General features: G+C 43.3%; 1 protein-coding gene across 1 annotated transcript; it reads left to right on the top strand.

Annotated features, from left to right (window-relative positions):
* The first annotated feature begins 42 nt into the window (after positions 1-42).
* Positions 43-17,486, top strand: tecta (tectorin alpha). The gene is made up of 24 exons (XM_069539843.1): positions 43-509; positions 2,655-2,716; positions 2,851-2,990; positions 3,068-3,355; positions 3,620-3,757; positions 3,828-3,993; positions 4,151-4,563; positions 4,673-5,243; positions 5,341-5,951; positions 6,037-6,607; positions 6,944-7,572; positions 8,141-8,798; positions 9,381-9,580; positions 10,015-10,395; positions 11,899-12,185; positions 12,719-12,999; positions 13,128-13,238; positions 13,774-13,976; positions 14,148-14,311; positions 14,396-14,644; positions 14,737-14,899; positions 14,985-15,069; positions 15,190-15,309; positions 15,881-17,486. The coding sequence occupies exons 2-24, from the start codon at positions 2,656-2,658 to the stop codon at positions 15,982-15,984; spliced, it is 6,594 nt and encodes a 2,197-aa protein (XP_069395944.1). The 5' UTR covers positions 43-509; position 2,655; the 3' UTR covers positions 15,985-17,486.
* Positions 17,487-17,974: the final 488 nt, after the last annotated feature.

The raw sequence follows: 17,974 nt of genomic DNA on the forward strand, positions 1-17,974 counted from the left end.
CCCCTCTACCCACATATTGCTCTGTTTCCACTCCCTCTCTTCCTCAGATTCCTATGCTGTCCCTCCCCTCCACTTCCCTCTCCTCCCCACCTATTCCCTTCCCCAAACACTGATCTCAGATTAAGTTGAACACTATCCCAGGTAAAGTTTTCATCTGCTTCTTTGGGAAAAGCTCTTTCCACAGCCCCAACAGGGCTTTTACAATCTCCACACTTTCTAAGGGTTTCACGTTTTTAAACACCCAACTGAAACCTCTGGATTGTTGCTGCTCCTGCTGGAAGTCTTGTGGATCTGGAATAGGACAAGAGGATCCCTTCTCTGTTCCTTCAACTCCTCTAAAAACTCTCTTGTTTTGTCATCACTTCAGCAAATTTCACCTCCTCTGCTTCCTTCTACTCCCTCTATCTCCACGACCACTCCTTGATGGTCCTCTGCTGGATGGGACACGGCTGTGAGGAGGTTGCCAGGCTAGATTAGACTGGTGCTAAATGTCCGTCTTCTGAAGGCAGGTGAGTGCATCGTTTCCTCCTCAACAGGATTTCTTCGACGATATGATCGTGTGGTGATAGTGTGGCACAAGTGAATCTAAGCTTTTCTCATTTGGTACTTTTTAATGATGCGAAATTGGACTTTGTGTATTTGTCAGATATTTAAGCTCCATTATTTTGATTTAAATTAATTGCAATAATGTTGATTAAATTACACAGTTTAAGATATATAAAAAGTGTGAATTTGAACTTAGCTAACCGATCTCCAGGGGAAGACATGGGAAGACTATTTCATTTTAGGATTTCTCACAAACCAAAGAGGATGTAAAATAAAGCGTCGAGTATTTGTCCAAAAGAAAATACAAATATATTTTATTTATTTGTTTATTTCCTTAATCATCTTGGGACTCCTAATGTTTTTCTTGGGACCCTTTGCTGGGTTATGAAACTCAAGTTTGGAGCCACTGATGATTTAATGATGATGTTTTAAACTCTTTCCGCTTGAATTAGTCCTAAGATTACAGTAAAGCTCTGGATTTAAGTTATCATTTGAATATTGATCTGACTCAAGCTTCAAATGCTAAAAAATCCTCATGAGTGATTTAATTAGTCTCTGATAAAGCATGTGGCTCTTGAGTCATGCCACTCTGAGCATGATCTCAGAGATAAACATGTCAAAGGGTCTTGTTCATCTTCTATGTCCCAGGGGCTTTATCTTAATTGCCCTGCTAAAAGGCATCAAGTTAATGCCAGTCAGATAAGATGCTGAAGTTACACGAGTGAGAAGAGCAATTGTTGAAATGTTGCTGTTGAAAATGTGATGAGAGGCTGCTGACATTACAGCAGACCTCTCTCAGCAGTGCCCACTAACCTTGGCACACCTGAAAACAATTTACTACCAAGATTATCAGAGTTCACACATTGTAGAGATGAAAGGTTTTAGAGAAAGATTCAGTCAACCTCACATACTTCATATCAGCAGTATCAATGTCAGTATCGGCTGTTTGCATTTATTATAAACTCTAAAATCACAAATCCATCCATTGTCCATCCATTCATTGGGTCACAGTGGCAAAAGGTCACACAGCTCCACCTGCTGGGGGATCCCGAGGTGTTCCTAACCTGCATAAGATATGAAGTCCACGTCATGGTCGAGAACTACTGGGATGTGCCCAGAACATCCCAAACAGGAGGCACCCTGGGGGCATCCTATCACGATTCTTCCACCACCTCAACTGGCTCTTCTCCGAACTTCCTCCAGATGTCACAATGACACATCTCTAAGGCCATAAGCCCATTTAGAAATGTTTTTTGGTTGATTTAGTTGGCTGGTTTGGTCAGTATTTCAAACTAATTTTATTGAACTTTGTCACCTTTGACATTGCTGCTGCTTGACATTAATTGCATGATTTAAAGGTAATTGCGTGCCAGTTTCAAAAGTCTGTGTCACAAGTCAGTGTCTCACCAGCTCTTAGGAAAATTCCTGTTCTAAGCTTTGTCTAACATTTAATTCTATTCTCATAATCAAGTAAATTTAAAAGTTATATGGTGACTCTTAAATCTGCCACATGGCTGTACACTTCTTTGTCAATGGGAAGTTCGCCAAAACAGGCACAGAACAAGCCCAAAGGGGACTGCAAGGACCCTGGCAATTCAAACCTACTCACTTAAAGCCATTAGTTCCCCAATGTTTATGCTCCTCTCTTTTAGCTAACAAGGCATGGATGGCTCCCAAACAGGAGTGGTAATGAGGTCCTGAGCAGCCTCGCGGCTTTAGACACAGAGACGCTGGACCAGAGCTGGCCAGTTCGGTCAGCTGCGGGGATCCGAGGCACAGAGAGGCCTGTAGTTCACTGTTGTCGTCTCACATGGGACTAAAAGGCAAATGTGATCCTGACACATTGTTCTGGAATGAATAAAAGGGCCTTTTCAGGGCTCCTCAGGGGAGACCTGGGAGCCTGATCTTAAAGAAGTAACGTGACGTTAGTTTGATGTCTCCCCCTCCTCTCCTTCTTTCTAACAGCCTTGTACATTCAATTTAAGAGAAGTACTGTATGACTCACGTCTTCCCGTAATCATTAATCATTAGCTTAAATGAAAGTGCAGGACAAACAAAGTCACGATAGTTCAACATGATCTCTCATCATCTTTCTTTTTTTTTTTTAGAATGGTCAGGCTAGGCTGTCCAATCATTGTGCTCCACATCTTCAGCATCTTTGCACAAACAGGTATGACATTGATATGACATACCCCCTTATCAGGACCAAGTTAAAGTCCTACTCATAATTATTTCATCTTTTATTGTTCAGAACAGTTAGTTATTTCTATTGTGTACACTTCTTATGCAATATTCTTCTCTCAGCTAGTACTCAGGACATCCTGTATCCATATGGACCTGGCCATAGGGATCTAGAAACCCCTAAGATGGATGATGGGAGTTCTCCAGAAATTACCTTGCTCATTCCTTTTGTTTTCTTCAACATCCCCTATCGTTCCATCTACGTAAGTCTTGATTGAAATTCTCTTTTTAATGAACAGTGTGTGCTTAAAATACTTCATTGCAACCTTTTTGTCTACAGGTGAACAACAATGGTGTGATCTCCTTCAACGTGCAGGTTAGCCAGTTCACACCAGAGGCTTTTCCGTTGAGCGATAGCAGATCATTCATTGCTCCACTTTGGGCAGATGTACACAACGGCATCCGTGGAGATGTCTATTACAGAGAATCCAGTGAACCAGAAATACTTGAAAGGGCAACGCAAGATGTCCGGAAGTACTTCAAAAATGTGCCCACCTTCACTGCTACCTGGGTCTTTATTGCAACATGGCACCAAGTCACCTTCTATGGAGGAAGCCAGACAACCCCAGTAAAGTCACATAAAATATTATGGTCACAAATTCATGTCTTCAGTGTTAAAACTTTAAACAAAAGGCTTTATTGAATTTTAGCAGGAATCACAAATGACTGTGAATTAACAAGATACACTGTCATTATTAATGATTGGAAACATGATAAATATTAGTGAATATTTGTTCAGGAGTTGATACTCATCTCATTGGATCATCATGATTTGTGTATATATCTGTATTTTCTCCTTGTAAAACTATTTAAATCTTTTTTTGATTGAAAGGTGAACACATTCCAAACTGTACTAATCTCAGATGGCGTAGCATTCTTCAGTATGTTCAACTATGGAGAAATCACATGGAGCACAGGAACAGCCAGTGGTGGAGATCCTTTAACTGGACTTGGCGGGACAACAGCTCAGGTAATCTCACACTGTCTGTGAGAAGTTTTTTTTATGACGTTGATGTAGCTCACATCTTTCCCTTTTTCAGTCAGGTTTTAATGGTGGAGACATCGGTCACTTCTTCAACCTGCCAGGATCCCGGTCAAATGATGTAGTGAACATTGAACAGTCAACCAATGTAAATATTCCTGGGCGCTGGTTCTTCCGTGTTGACACTGAATTGATAGATCCTGCCAATGGCTGCAGCTACAATGGCAAGTTCTAACTTCCAACACTAACAATTATCTCCCCACAGGTTGATCTTTTGCAAAGTAGCTACAGCTTCTTCAGGTCATCAAGTACTAGGAGTAGTCATTGACATGTGGTGATGAAATGCCTCTATCTTCCTGTCATGTCCTCCATCCTCTTCAGGGCGTTACTACAGGCGAGGGGAAAACTTCTGGTTGTCTGATCAGTGCTTACAGAGATGCCGCTGCCTCGACATTAACAACGAGGTTCAGTGCCAAGAAGCTCCATGCGGGCAGCTAGAGACCTGCGAGCAGCAGGAAGGGGCATTTTACTGCCAGCCGACCCGCACCAGCACTTGTGTGGTATTTGGCGACCCTCACTACCACACCTTCGATGGCTTCCTCTATCACTTCCAGGGTACCTGCTCCTACCTGCTGGCTCGACCCTGCTGGGAGGTGGCAGGACTGCCCTTCTTCAGTGTGGAGGCAAAAAATGAGAACAGGGGGATTGCCTCCGTTTCCTGGCTCAGAGATGTCACAGTGGAAGTGTATGGTCACCGCGTCATGTTACCCAAAGGCAGTTTTGGAACAGTCCAGGTGTGAATCTATTGACCCCTTAATTTTAGCACTTACCACAAGATATGAATTGACTATTTATCCATTATCCAGTTTTACTTTTCTGAATCCTTTGTCTATTCCTCTCTAGGTGGATGGCTTGACGAAAACCTTACCTGTCCAACTCCAGCTTGGTGCTATCAGGGTGTATCAGTCAGGGGTTGCAGTTGCTTTAGAAACAGATTTTGGCCTCTTGGTAACCTACGATGGCCAACATTATGCATCCATCTCCCTACCCAGCTCCTACTTCAACAACACTTGTGGCCTTTGTGGTAACTACAACGATGACCCTGCGGATGATCCTGTACTTCCTGATGGCTCTTTAGCAGAAAGTGTGGTGGAGTTGGGAGGCAGCTGGCGAGCAGAGGACACAGACTGGAGGTGCACAGATGGCTGCATCCAAAATTGCAGCGTATGTGACCCTCTGACAGAAGCCTTCTATTTCCGCTCAGACTACTGTGGGATCATCAACAAAACTGATGGACCTTTTAGGGATTGCAGAGCAGTAGTGGACCCTACAGCCTTCGTGTATAGTTGTGTATATGACATGTGCAGCAACAGGGATAACATCACCACACTCTGTCAGGCCATCCAGGCATATGCTCTTGCCTGTCAGGCCCTAGGTGTCACAATACGATCCTGGAGATCTCGTAACTTTTGCGGTGAGATTGTGTGTTATTTAGTTTACATTGTTGATTCATCTTACATTCATTTATTTGTGTCATTTGACATTCTCTCTTCTCTCCCATTGGCTCTCAGCTTTGTCATGTCCGCAGTACAGCCATTACCAAGTGTGCACAAGTGCCTGCCCGGCCTCTTGTTCGGACCTCACTGCTCCCCTGTATTGTGCCCACCCTTGCACTGAGGGCTGCCAGTGCGATCTTGGTTATGTTCTCAGTGGCAGTCGTTGTGTACAACGTGAAGACTGTGGCTGTGAGAGTAATGGCCTCTATTACCCCCTTAATGAGACGTTCTGGGCAGGTCCCAGTGGTGAAGAAGGTGAATGTTTCCTCCACTGCACCTGTGGGCCTGCTGGAGAGGTCTCCTGCTCCAATGCGTCCTGTAAGGAGGGTGAAGTATGTGTGGCAGAAGTGGGCCGTCTGGGTTGCTACCCTCGGAGGGAGGGAGTGTGCGCAATCACCCAGACCTCAGTGTCATCCTCCTTTGATGGCACCTTCTTGCTGTTCCCAGATGACAGCTCCTACTACTTGCTGAAGCTTTGTGGTGCAGTGCCAGTTAATGGCTCGATGGTGGAGGTGAAGATAGGCAGGCGGCTCGTCAACAAAGCCCCCTCCTGGAAAAGACCTGTGGTAGTTACAGTGGCTAACCTTGAAGCTCAGATAGGAGGGATGGATTTTGACACAGTAAAGGTTGGTATATTCTCTAAAGAGCAAAATATTTTTGTTTTCTATTTTTGCTGAATGCTGATGATTATGCCTCTGTTTTGTGCTTCAGGTGAATGGTGAACAGGTGGCGCTTCCTTACATCCATCCAATGGAGACTATGATGATCTACAGGGCGCCGGGCAATGCCACAGTGGTGGAGTCACGTGGTCTTCTTCGTGTTCACTTCACCCGCCAGGGATACCTCAACATCTCCCTCTCCACCATATTCTACAATGTTACTTGTGGTCTGTGCGGTGTTTTCAATAGCAATGCCACTGATGATCTCCGCCTCCCTAATGGACGCCTGGCAGACTCTACTGAACAGTTCACCGATGGCTGGCGGGCCATTGCTGATGACCTCACCTGTAATGGTGACTGTGATGATCTGTATCGCATGTGCACAGACCTGCGTCTCTACCAGAGTCCTTGGCTGTGCGGCAACATTAATGACCCAGGGAACAGTTCATTTCTGGCCTGTCATGCAGTGGTCAACCCATCACCATTCTTCAGGAACTGCTTATATAACATGTGTGTAAAGGAGGGGAACCGTTCAGCTCTGTGTTCTTCACTGCAGGCTTATGCCACTGCTTGTCAGGATGCTCACATAGGCCTCACTTCCTGGAGGAGGGCTACCAATTGTCGTGAGTAGATATAGTTGTACTTCAAAAGGAAAAAGCTGACTTTTTTTTTTTTTTTTGTATGTGGGTCCAGAGCAAAGATGAATAGCTGACCAGGGTCTATCATAAATTCAAATATGCCTTCTAAGAAATACATATATCGCTTACTTATATACTGTATCCTGTTAGCAAGCAAGCTAATTTATACAACATCTATAAGTTTCCCCACTTCCTTATTTTATCTTTGATGGACAAATATGACACTTAGACACAGTTCTTCTTTTTTAATTTCCACTACAGTAGTGGTTTCCTTGTTGTGCCTCCTCTTTAGCTGTTTCTTACTTCTCTCTTCTCTCACAGCTCTTCCCTGTCCAGAGAACAGTCAATTTGATGAGTGCACTGACGCCTGCCCTCTGACCTGTGCTAACTTGGATGAACTTGAAGAGCCATGTCCTCTGCCATGCCAGGAGGGGTGTCAGTGTGAGGAAGGCTTTGCTTTGCGGGACGGACTGTGTGTGGCACGCAGTGACTGTGGCTGCATCAGCCACGGGCGCCAGCTGGCCACTAATCAGACTTTCTGGACAGATTGGGAATGCCAGGAGCGCTGCTACTGCAATGGCTCTGACAACAGTGTATACTGTCAGCTCGCACCCTGTCACCCTGAGGAGTACTGCCAGGAGAATGACGGCCTTTATTTCTGCCAGCCGCGCACTGAGGCCATGTGTGTGGTGGCTGGTTATGGACATTTTCTGCCCTTTGGTGGTGTACCATTTGAGCTGCAGAGCTCTTGTACTCTTAGGATGGCCACCACCAACTGTGGAAGGGAGAACATGGACCATACTGCCATTTCTGGAACTTTTCCTCAGTTCAAATTGGCAGCTCGTAATGAGGAAAGGGACACAGGCCAGGCCATTTGGGTGATGGGCTTCGTACTGGAGGTCTATGAGTATGAGATTGAAGTCTCTCGAACCTACAAAAACACTGTTACGGTGAGTACATGAATAGGAATAACAGTAACTGTGTCAGTAAAGAGTATCTGTCATGTAGAATGATTTCATGGCATTTAAATCTGAATTAGTAATCTTCACATTCTATTTGCTTGACCTGTGAAGGTCGTAGTTTTGATATGTGTGAGGACATGTTATTTCTAATCAAGCTGATAGAATAACCAGGCAGAGGGTGAATTCCACTTTGATTGGCTTAAGATGGATCTAATTTCAATGGGCTTCTTTTATCAGGCTGGATTTGGCTCAGACAAAACTGACCCTGAGTGACATTTGGACTCAGTTCACAAAATGCCTACAAGATCTGAGCAGGAACAGAAATGACACATCCAATGCAGCCACCCACACGTACATTTTTCTCATTCTCTGTGTTTCTATCTTTTTCCTCTCACTTACAATAAGATTACACGAGAAACATGTAACATTATCTAGTGTTACTCAGGGTTTCCCCACATACTTTGAAATGTGGCAGGTCAGTTGGATTAGAAACAAAACACTGGTGCTAAAAAGGCTTCTGTCACAATGTGTGTTTATTTTATCTTTTTTCGGTCAGGTGAATATGGAGCGTTTGTACGTTCCTCTGAAGCTGGGCCCAGGAAAGGTCAACATCTTCACCTTGGGCATGCAGCTCATTCTGGAGACAGACTTTGGCCTGAAGGTGGCCTTTGACTGGAACACTCTCCTCCTGTTGACTTTGCCCCGAAACCTCTACAACGCCTCCTGCGGCCTCTGCCAGGGCATCCCCTTATCTCCACCCACCCTCACCACTACTGACTGGGGCATGGCCTGGGCAGAGAGGGACACCTTCTGCCAGGTGGGCTGTGGAGACTCCTGCCAGCGCTGTGGCCTGGGAGAGAAAAGTGTCCTGAATGACGCCCCGCTCATGGTGGCTAATGCCAACATGAATATGGGCGGAGACAATGGGACAAATGAAGTGAACACAGGCCTACGTTTCCACATCGGAGATGGACTGTATGTGTTTGTGGAGCCTGAGGCAGTGAGGCTGTGTGGGCTTATTGAAGATCGAGGAGGTGTGTTTGCACGCTGTCACAGCAAGGTGGCGCCAGCCTTCTTTTATCAAGGCTGCCTCCAGGACACCTGCATGGACCAGGGGGCTCAAGATACAATATGTAACTGGCTGCAAATCTATGCCAGCACCTGTCAGACCCAAGGAGTGCCTGTAACCGGCTGGAGGAGTGATACACCATGTGGTGAGTTTTGGTTTTACTTTAAATTATCCATAAATTATCTCATTGCATTACAAGAGAATATATTTTCTCATTTACCTCCAGCGGTATCTACCCACGTACATAGTTTTACTTTTATACACCCTGGTTACCCATGTATCAGAGATTCTTGCAACAACATGAAGGTGAAGAACTAAATTAGTATTTCAAGAAATATTGTCTGGTTACTATGAATATTTGAACAATTACAAACAATCCCGAAAGTTAAATAATGTAATAAAAGCTAAAACCAAATTTGATTCAACTTAAAATAGAATTGCTCTCTAATGAAACAACAAATTCTTATTTCTACTATTTCAGTGGCTGTACAAAATCTTTGAACGGCCCGCAGCTGATCTGCCACCAGTCTTTATGCTGACCAAGGAAGGCTAGGCTAACCATGTCCTTATGCTTATATTTCATCTTACTTTCTGCAAGTGTTTGCCTAAATGGTGAACTATTCCTTCAAACAGCTGCTGCAGAGCTACACGAGACACACGTCTACTAATATTTCAGACTGAAAAGTCAATATTTAGTTAATTTCTTTGCCAACTTACTTGCTCCCAGTCCAGAGCTGTCCGCCAAACAGCCATTTCTCCAGTTGTGTGTCGGTTTGCCCGCCCCAGTGCGCCCCCGCCCGTGGCCAGAGGGACTGCAGCCAGGACTGTGTGGAGGGCTGCCAGTGCGACCAGGGCTATGTGCTCAATGGCAAGAGCTGCATCCTGCCTCAAAACTGTGGCTGCTACACCGACGGCAAGTACTACGAGGTCAGTGTCACATCCAGCACCACATGGAATAAACTCAAAGACGAATGTGCAGCAAAACTGCTACTAACAACTAACAACCTGAACAAATCTTTGTTTTTATCTTACCATATGAATGTAATGAATAATGGGTACAGAAAAGATAATGATAGAACAAAATAGAAGTTTTCTGATTCAGTCAATGAAGGTAATTCTTTATGTCATAACTATCAGAATCACAGTTGAAGGCAGAAAAATTAGTTTTGAATAGGGCTTCAATTAACAATTAAAGGTTATTTATTTTCTTTTGATTGGTCAATTAATTACACATGTAATGTTGGAAAATATAGAAAAATACCCGTCAAAATGTCTTACATTTTCCAAATGTAATACAGTACTTTTCTGTCTGTGAAGAAATCTTATGACTGTTTCAAGACAGAAAATGTTCTTTATTTCAGCCCAAACAGCTGTTTTGGAGCAGTGACTGCACCAAGCGCTGCCAGTGCATTGGGCGAAACCTGATCCAGTGCGACCCAAGGCGCTGTAAGGCGGAGGAAGAGTGCACCCTGCGGTATGGGGTGCGGGGCTGTTTTGCGCGACGCTTGCAGCACTGCGTGGCATCGGGCGGCGGGGTCTTCAGAACCTTTGATGGGGCGTCGCTGCGGCTCCCGGCCTCCTGCTCCTTCGTTCTGTCAACCAACTGTCACAAACTGCCCGACCTCTCCTTCCAGCTCATCGCTAACTTCGATAAGTGGAGCACACCCAACCTCACCACCATCTCTCATGTCTACCTCTACATCAATGAGGAGAATATACTCGTCTCTGGCAGCACGATCAAGGTGAGAGAGTCACTGGACCATCATCAGTCTGTTGTGATATAAGCCAAATATTGAAAATTACTGCAGGAGCTTGGTATGCTTTATTTAATGCAGACAGATTTAGTTATTTTCATTGAATGGATTAACTCTACATTGGATGTTGAGAGGGAAATAAAGGCAGATGAACTGTACAGATGTTACCAGATGTATTGCTATACTCTAATCTAGCCTTATAAATTCTTACGTGGTCATATATCATTGGTGTCTATGTGGATGAATGTTTAATCATTTGCTTGTCTTTCCCGACCCTTGTTGTGTCTTTTCTATCTGATCACTGAGATATTTTGTACAGTCCTTCATTGGTTATCTATTTGGCTTCCTGGCTCAACCTTGGGTCCCACAGCAACTGCAAACAGAAAAGGCCAATAACACAAATAAGAGAGCGATTTGAGTGATGTACTCACTCTGTGTACTGTGTCATCCTGGGTGAGAGAGGCCCAGGGATTAAGACAATGCATAGACTGAAAAGAAGATGACAAAATAGATCCAAACCATGAAAATCTCTAAAAACATCACCTAGTAACCATTGAGTCCAGCTTTACCTGTACATGTAATAATAATTTAATCTCTTATACAGTTTCATCCATTCTCATTCAAATTCTTGTATGATAGAGTTTGTTCCTTCAAAGCTGAGCAGCACTAGACCTTGCTATCAACTCCCTGAGTTCTTGATTTTCTTTGGGCTGCAACTTTAATGTTTAGATTCATTCCCACAGTTCTCATCGACTTCTAATCCATTCAGAGGAGGCAGAAGTTTTGAGCCAAAGCAGTTCCTATAAAAAAGCTGCTTCAAAATCAAAGACAGGCACAGAAATCAACTAATTATTTTAGTTTGTTCCTTCTATCAAACATCCTTCATTTGATTATTACCAACTTATTCTTTTCTGGCTATGAGCCATCTGTCGTCAAAGTCCCTGTTATCAAACTTCTCCTCAGGAAACTAAACCAACCGATCCCTTTTTCTCCCCTGAATACTTGAACAAGTTCTCACAGTCAATTCACCAACCACCCTGATAGATCTCCTCCAGTTCTGGCTTTAGGCCATATCATTGTAAGAAAGCACACTCACAGCAGTAGTTAATGACTTACTGATTACCTCTAACTGTGGGTCTCGAGTGAGTCTTAATCCTCCTTGATCTGATTGAGCCATTGACTACTTCATTTATTTTAATTACCTTAAGAGCTATTTTACGTAATGAAAATTGCAGCACCATCTCAGGTTTTCCTTTATCTTCTGTTATATGCAACTACTCAGTGATATCCGCAAAATATGAAATCAGTTTATGCAACAACCAGGTTTTCACATCGTTCTTTTTCTTGCACATTCAGTTTTAATAGGTCCATAGAAAGGGAAATTAATATATTTAAAGCATATTTAACAATAATATCAATACTCTTGATATCCTGCAGCGGGCGACTTACATTTACTATGTAATCTGAAATAACTGAACCTCTCTTTCTCAGGTCAATGGTACACCAGTGTCGGTGCCATTTCTCACAGGGTTGATGACACGTCTGTCCACATCTGAAGGTTTTATCGTAATCGACACACCCCAGGACATCCAGGTTCGGTACAACCGCTTTAACACCCTGAGCATCACGATGGGCCAGCGGCTGCAGAACAAGGTGTGTGGCCTTTGTGGGAATTTCAACGGAGACCCCAGCGACGACTACATCACCTCAAGAGGCAAGCCGGCCGTCAGCGCCCTGGAGCTGGCCCAGAGCTGGAAGACCAACGGTATGCAGAACAGGTGGGTTTAGTACAAATACTGTGAACTGTGCATGTTTACAGACTCTTGTGAAACATTTTTAAGATCATCCCTTAAATATGATATCAAAGCTGATGAGCGTTCAGAGACTCATCTCCAAATCAGCTTCTTTTGGTTTATGTAGCTTATTGTTTTGGTTTCGTAGCATCTGCATCTGTAAACCTGATTAAATTATGTCATGTGGTTTAAAATGAATGCTAATGTTGCACCACTGACCTTGGTTTGGGTTGACAGGCTCGTACATTGACCATCAAGAGCTTAGCATGATAGCACCAGGAACTTGGGATGCAGGGGAGCCAGACGTAGTGTGTTAAGTGTGGAGTCTAGGATTGGCTTTTTTTGCTGTGTATTTATTCTTGGTGGGATGTGTGTACGCTCTAATTCTGCTTTGGTGTGGTCTCATGTAAATTACTAGCCTTCTAGCCTTGACGACCTGTTGTAGCCCATTGGCGTCTATCATAAGTTATAATACCAAATACGAGTCAACAACTTTTGATATCCGTCCTCTTTCGTAGTTGTGATGAGACCCAGTACGTGGCTCTGGCCCAGTCATGTGACAACACAGCGGTGCTGGCACTGCAGGGTGAAAACGCCTGTCAGAAGCTCACCCAGGTGAAGGGCTTCTTCCAGCCGTGCCATGGCTTATTGGATCCCCGGCCATTCTACCAGTCCTGTTACCTGGACGGCTGCTACAACCACCGCAAGGCTCAGGTGTGTGGCTCGCTGGCGGCCTACGCAGAGGCCTGCCGCTCCCTGGGCACCCTCACCACCAAGTGGATCACCCAGGAGAACTGCTGTAAGGGCACCGCGAGACACCAGCCACATTTCTAAAGCTATGCATCGTTCATCCAAACATACTGTACATACATGTAAAATAAACCTTGTGTGTGTGACAGTTAACCTTGTGTGTGGACCTGTCTTTAGCAGAATGGATCTATGACCCCTGTGCAGGAGAGATCTGCACAAACTTCACCTGTGAGCTGGAGAACGGAGGCGACCTGTGTGGCTGTCCAGAGTTACCCACCAGCACTGGAGGTGACTAGTCACAGGACACCAATGTGATCTCATCCAAGCTTTAATCCTGTTTGTCCTGTTCTGATTCTTTTGAACTGTTGATTTGAGTTTCACTGACATTGGATCATTGAGGACAATACTGTTGATATTTGAGAGTCAAAGAAATCTGATGAGCATCTGGATTCATATTCACTAATACCAGGATATTCATGATATGTTAAAATTCATTGATTATTGTAGGACTATAGTTGGACTATATTGCTAAAATATTACTGCTTTTCTTGTTTAAAGAAACAAACTTTTTAAGATATAACACATATTTAATATATTTTCAATTTAAATATGTCTAATTTTTAAAATTGAAGTTGCAATACGTCAAATAATTCAGTTAAATTTTTTTCTTATCACAGCTAAATATGTTTACCGAGAAAACATGTATTCACTGCTTTCTTATGATTGTTCTTATCAAGGAAAAAACACCATATTGAAACCATCCATTTCCATTTCCATTAGTAATAATGTTGTTGTGAATAACTGTGATGTTTTCCTGTGGCAGGTGATGATGACATCATACAGGCAGAGGTGATGTGTAAACATGCGCAGATGGAAGTTTCCATCTCCAAATGCAAACTCTTCCAGCTGGGCTTCGAACGAGAGGACGTCCGGGTCAACGATGAGCACTGCGCCGGCATCGAGGGGGAGGACTTCATCTCGTTCCGCATCAACAACACGAAGGGACACTGCGGCTCCATCGTACAGGTCAGTGAACTGACACCAGGTCAGGCCCCTGATTTTCAAGTTCGAGTTTTGTTGAACACCTTCATGCTCTGTATCATGTGATGTATCAACACTACGTGTAATACTCAAGCGTCTCTGCTTCTTTGTTTTGTGAAGGCGATTGTTGTAATTACAACTTTATCCCTCCAACAGTCGAACGCCACACACATAATGTACAAAAACACAGTCTGGATAGAGAGTGTGAATAACACCGGGAACGTCATCACCAGAGACAAAACCATCAACGTGGAGTTTTCATGCGCCTACGAGCTGGACCTGAAGATCTCCCTGGAGACTGTCCTCAAACCCATGCTCAGGTCAGACAGAGGACATTAAGACACAGAGAGAATAAAACAATAAACAATGGTACTCATCTTCTCTATTTCCCCTCCATGCTCCAGTGTGATTAACCTCACCTTACCAACCCAGGAGGGAAACTTCATCACAAAGATGGCTCTGTATAAGAACGGCTCGTACCGCCAGCCGTACAGGGAGGGGGAGGTGGTGCTCAGCACGCGAGACGTCCTCTTCGTGGGCGTCTTCGTGGAGGGGGCAGATGAGAATCAGCTCATCCTCATCGTGAACATGTGCTGGGCCACGCCGTCACGCTACAGCAGTGACCAACTCCGCTACATCATCATAGAGAGGGGGTAGGAGGAGGAACTCCAGCACAGACACACAGACACAAAGTGGGGCTGAGGTGTGTGTTATATGTGTTTCTTTAACATCTGACTGTCACTAGGTGTCCAAATATTAAGGACAACACCATCGGCATGGCAGAGAACGGCGTGTCACTCACCTGTCGCTTCCACGTCACCGTCTTCAAGTTCATCGGGGATTACGACGAGGTCCACCTCCACTGCGACGTCTCGCTCTGTGACTCGGACACAAACGCCTGCAAAGTGGTGAGAAACTCGCGACAGATCATGAGTGAAAGTGCGAATGAGAAGACGTACTGCTGTGTTAACGTAACATCTACTGTCTGTCCAGAACTGTCCACACAAGAGAAGAATGTACTCAGAGGACCAAAACCATAAAGAGCACATACTGACTGTGGGACCCATTAGAAGGAGAGGTGAGTGTCGTCTCACTTTGAGTCCAGGACTCAATGTTTTCCAGCTCTTTTCAAAGCTACCGAGATGAAATCCTCAGGTTTTTTAAGGACGTTCACGACTCTCACGTGCCGTCCTCTCAGAATCCGACTGGTGCGAGCACAACAACGGAGGCTGTGAGCAGATCTGCAGCAGTAAAGGAAACGGACCAGTGTGCAGCTGTGTGACTGGGATGCTGCAACGAGACGGGAAAAGCTGCCAGAGTAAGTAACAGACACACAAACTCTCACACACAACAATTTACTGTGAAACCTAAATGTTTTAAGTCGGCGTAAGCTCTTCAAATTAGTAGTGATGAAAATAATATTGTAAAAAGAATATTGATGAAAATTACAAATAAATAAATGCACAAACAAATAAACAGTCAAAAAATAGATCAAAAATTATCTTAAGACATATTTGGAATACATATTAAAATAAGCATAAATAAAATAAGGTCAAGTTAAGTTTGTTTATAAAATTGTTTATTAAAGCATAGATTTTTTATGTAAATTAAAATCATGATGAAAAAAAAACTAAATAAGACAAAAGACATGACAGTAAAAATAAAATTACCTCAAAAAAGAATTTACCTAATACAATTTATTTTATAATTATAAGGAAACAACACAAACATTGATGCAGCAATAAATAAAATAGAATTGATGTGTATGAAATTTAAATCTCCATCCATGCAGTACAATTAAACAAAAACAACAATAAATGCACATTTATTGAATTTTTAAGAAAAAGGTATCAACTCTTCCTCCTTCATGTTGTCGTCTCTTTTCTCAGCTGTGAGCTCGGGTTGTATCGCTCCACCTGCGGTGCCTCTGCTGATTGTCGGCGCTGTGATCTCCGTGTTCCTGGCTCGTACTCAAACGCCTCTTCTCTCCTAACACCCCGAGAGCCGAAGGACGACGCCAACGGATCAAACTCATTAAAGACTTGAAGATGCACAGCAGTGATTAGACAGTAGATCAGCTTCCTCCATAATTTACATCCCATTGTGTATCATCCGTCACTTAAAGCCACTATCACCATGTTCAGACCTGATATTAACTTTCTGTTCTGAGAGATCTGATCACACGTAGATTAGAAAATCAATCAAGAACCATCGGGATTTTATTCTTTAATTCATCCGAAACAAAACAAGGAGTTCGAAGGTTGCCGAGATTTTTCTTTATTTTTCAAAAACTTTACAGACCGAGAAAACAACCAGCAGATTATTTGATGATGGAAATTATCATTACATCCAACCCTGAACTCAACAGATTGACACACATCCTGCATAAATGCTCATTGTCAGAATCTTTATTGCAAAACTAGGCAACATTTTCAACTTAAAACAGCAGCTTTGATGTGAGTTGATGGTTTAGTGACAGTGAAAATGGAAATTGTTCCAGAGGGCGCTGTTGCTCACTAAAAGTTACCTAGTGTTGCTTTAAGAGCAACACTCTGGCCTCTGCTTGGTTTTTCATTTCCTTGACAGCTTGAGAGTCATGGTTATTTAACCTTTTCCACATATTTGACAGGAGCAGAACATCTGATCCAGACCAGCTCCAGATATGGTCCGACTGGTACGATAGCATTTCCACTGCGTAATACACTCACTATGTATTTACACCTGCAGTGATGTGTGTCTGTCCATATCCAGAAAGATTATTGCTCGGTGCACGTAACCTCTAAATGTCCTGCTCTGATTGTGTCTGGATTTAACTTGAACCAGAGCAGGTGTAATATATTCACTTCCTACGACCTCCAGATAAACTATGGTTCAGTTTATACCCAAAATAACAAAATTAAAAATATAAAATACCGAAATCCACATGTGGAAAGCTCACGTTTCTGAGACAGAATATTTCATAATGCGTAAATGGGACGTCTAGGTTTATCTTGGATGTCGAGGTGGAGTTTGTGAATAAAGTGAGTATTTATATGTGAGGAGAGCACCTTGTTAAATGAATACTCTTATATTTTAAACTAGTACCACATTGTTAGCGTGTTGTGGCTGTAAGATATTCATCCAGTTGTAGTTTTCTCATGTCGCTGCATCTATTTTCTAAGAGTAAGAGTGAGTATAAGTACACTCCCCACACAGTATCTTTGTATTTGGCACCTTTATGTGTTATAAATGTCAGTGTATCACCACATATCCGATGTCAACCTTCAGTGTTCTTCAGTAGAAATTCTCAGTTTTGCTTTAGTTTATTGTTACTAGTCCAGTTTTTCTACCTTCTATGTACAAATGTACAGTCCCTGTCAGTTTGGTGGTTTTACGTCTCCACTGTATTTTAATAATCAGAATCTTTTTGTGTGTGTTTGTTGCAAAAACAGATGTTTTATCGTTTGAGAGCACATCACCGTATAAAAAACTAAATAAATGAAGTTCTCAAAGTCAGTGTGAGTCAAGTTTTACTCGATGGAGCAAAATGAAGCTTCGCCTGTTCAGCGCTGAGAGAACAGAACTTTAATGTCATCTGAGGCTTCGTTGTGTCTCAAGAAAAATTCGATTGGTTGAAGATTTGAGATCCAGCTGAATTTAGGTAAGCTGAGTTCTCCTTGTTGGTGACACTTTCTTTATTCTTCTTTCTTCTCAATTGAGACTTTATTCTTGTAATATATCAACCTGAATGGACACAACTCCAGTTAATTGAGTTGATTCTTTTCAACTTGCAAAAGGATGCGACACAGGCCAAGAAAGACCTCATTGGAGAGGGTTGCTTAATTATTGTTGAAACACTTGTTGAAATCCTCTTCGTGTTCCGAGGACCTGCCGACCTGCGGGCACCCTGACCCTGACCGGAGACCTCAGCTGGAGAAACAGCCGCTGAAAGAGAGACGATGGTCAGAAGTAAGCGAGCGAGTCTCGTAGAAGAAGTTATTTGC

Source organism: Paralichthys olivaceus, chromosome 15 (assembly GCF_024713975.1).
Source record: "Paralichthys olivaceus isolate ysfri-2021 chromosome 15, ASM2471397v2, whole genome shotgun sequence".
Classification (NCBI taxonomy): domain Eukaryota; kingdom Metazoa; phylum Chordata; class Actinopteri; order Pleuronectiformes; family Paralichthyidae; genus Paralichthys; species Paralichthys olivaceus.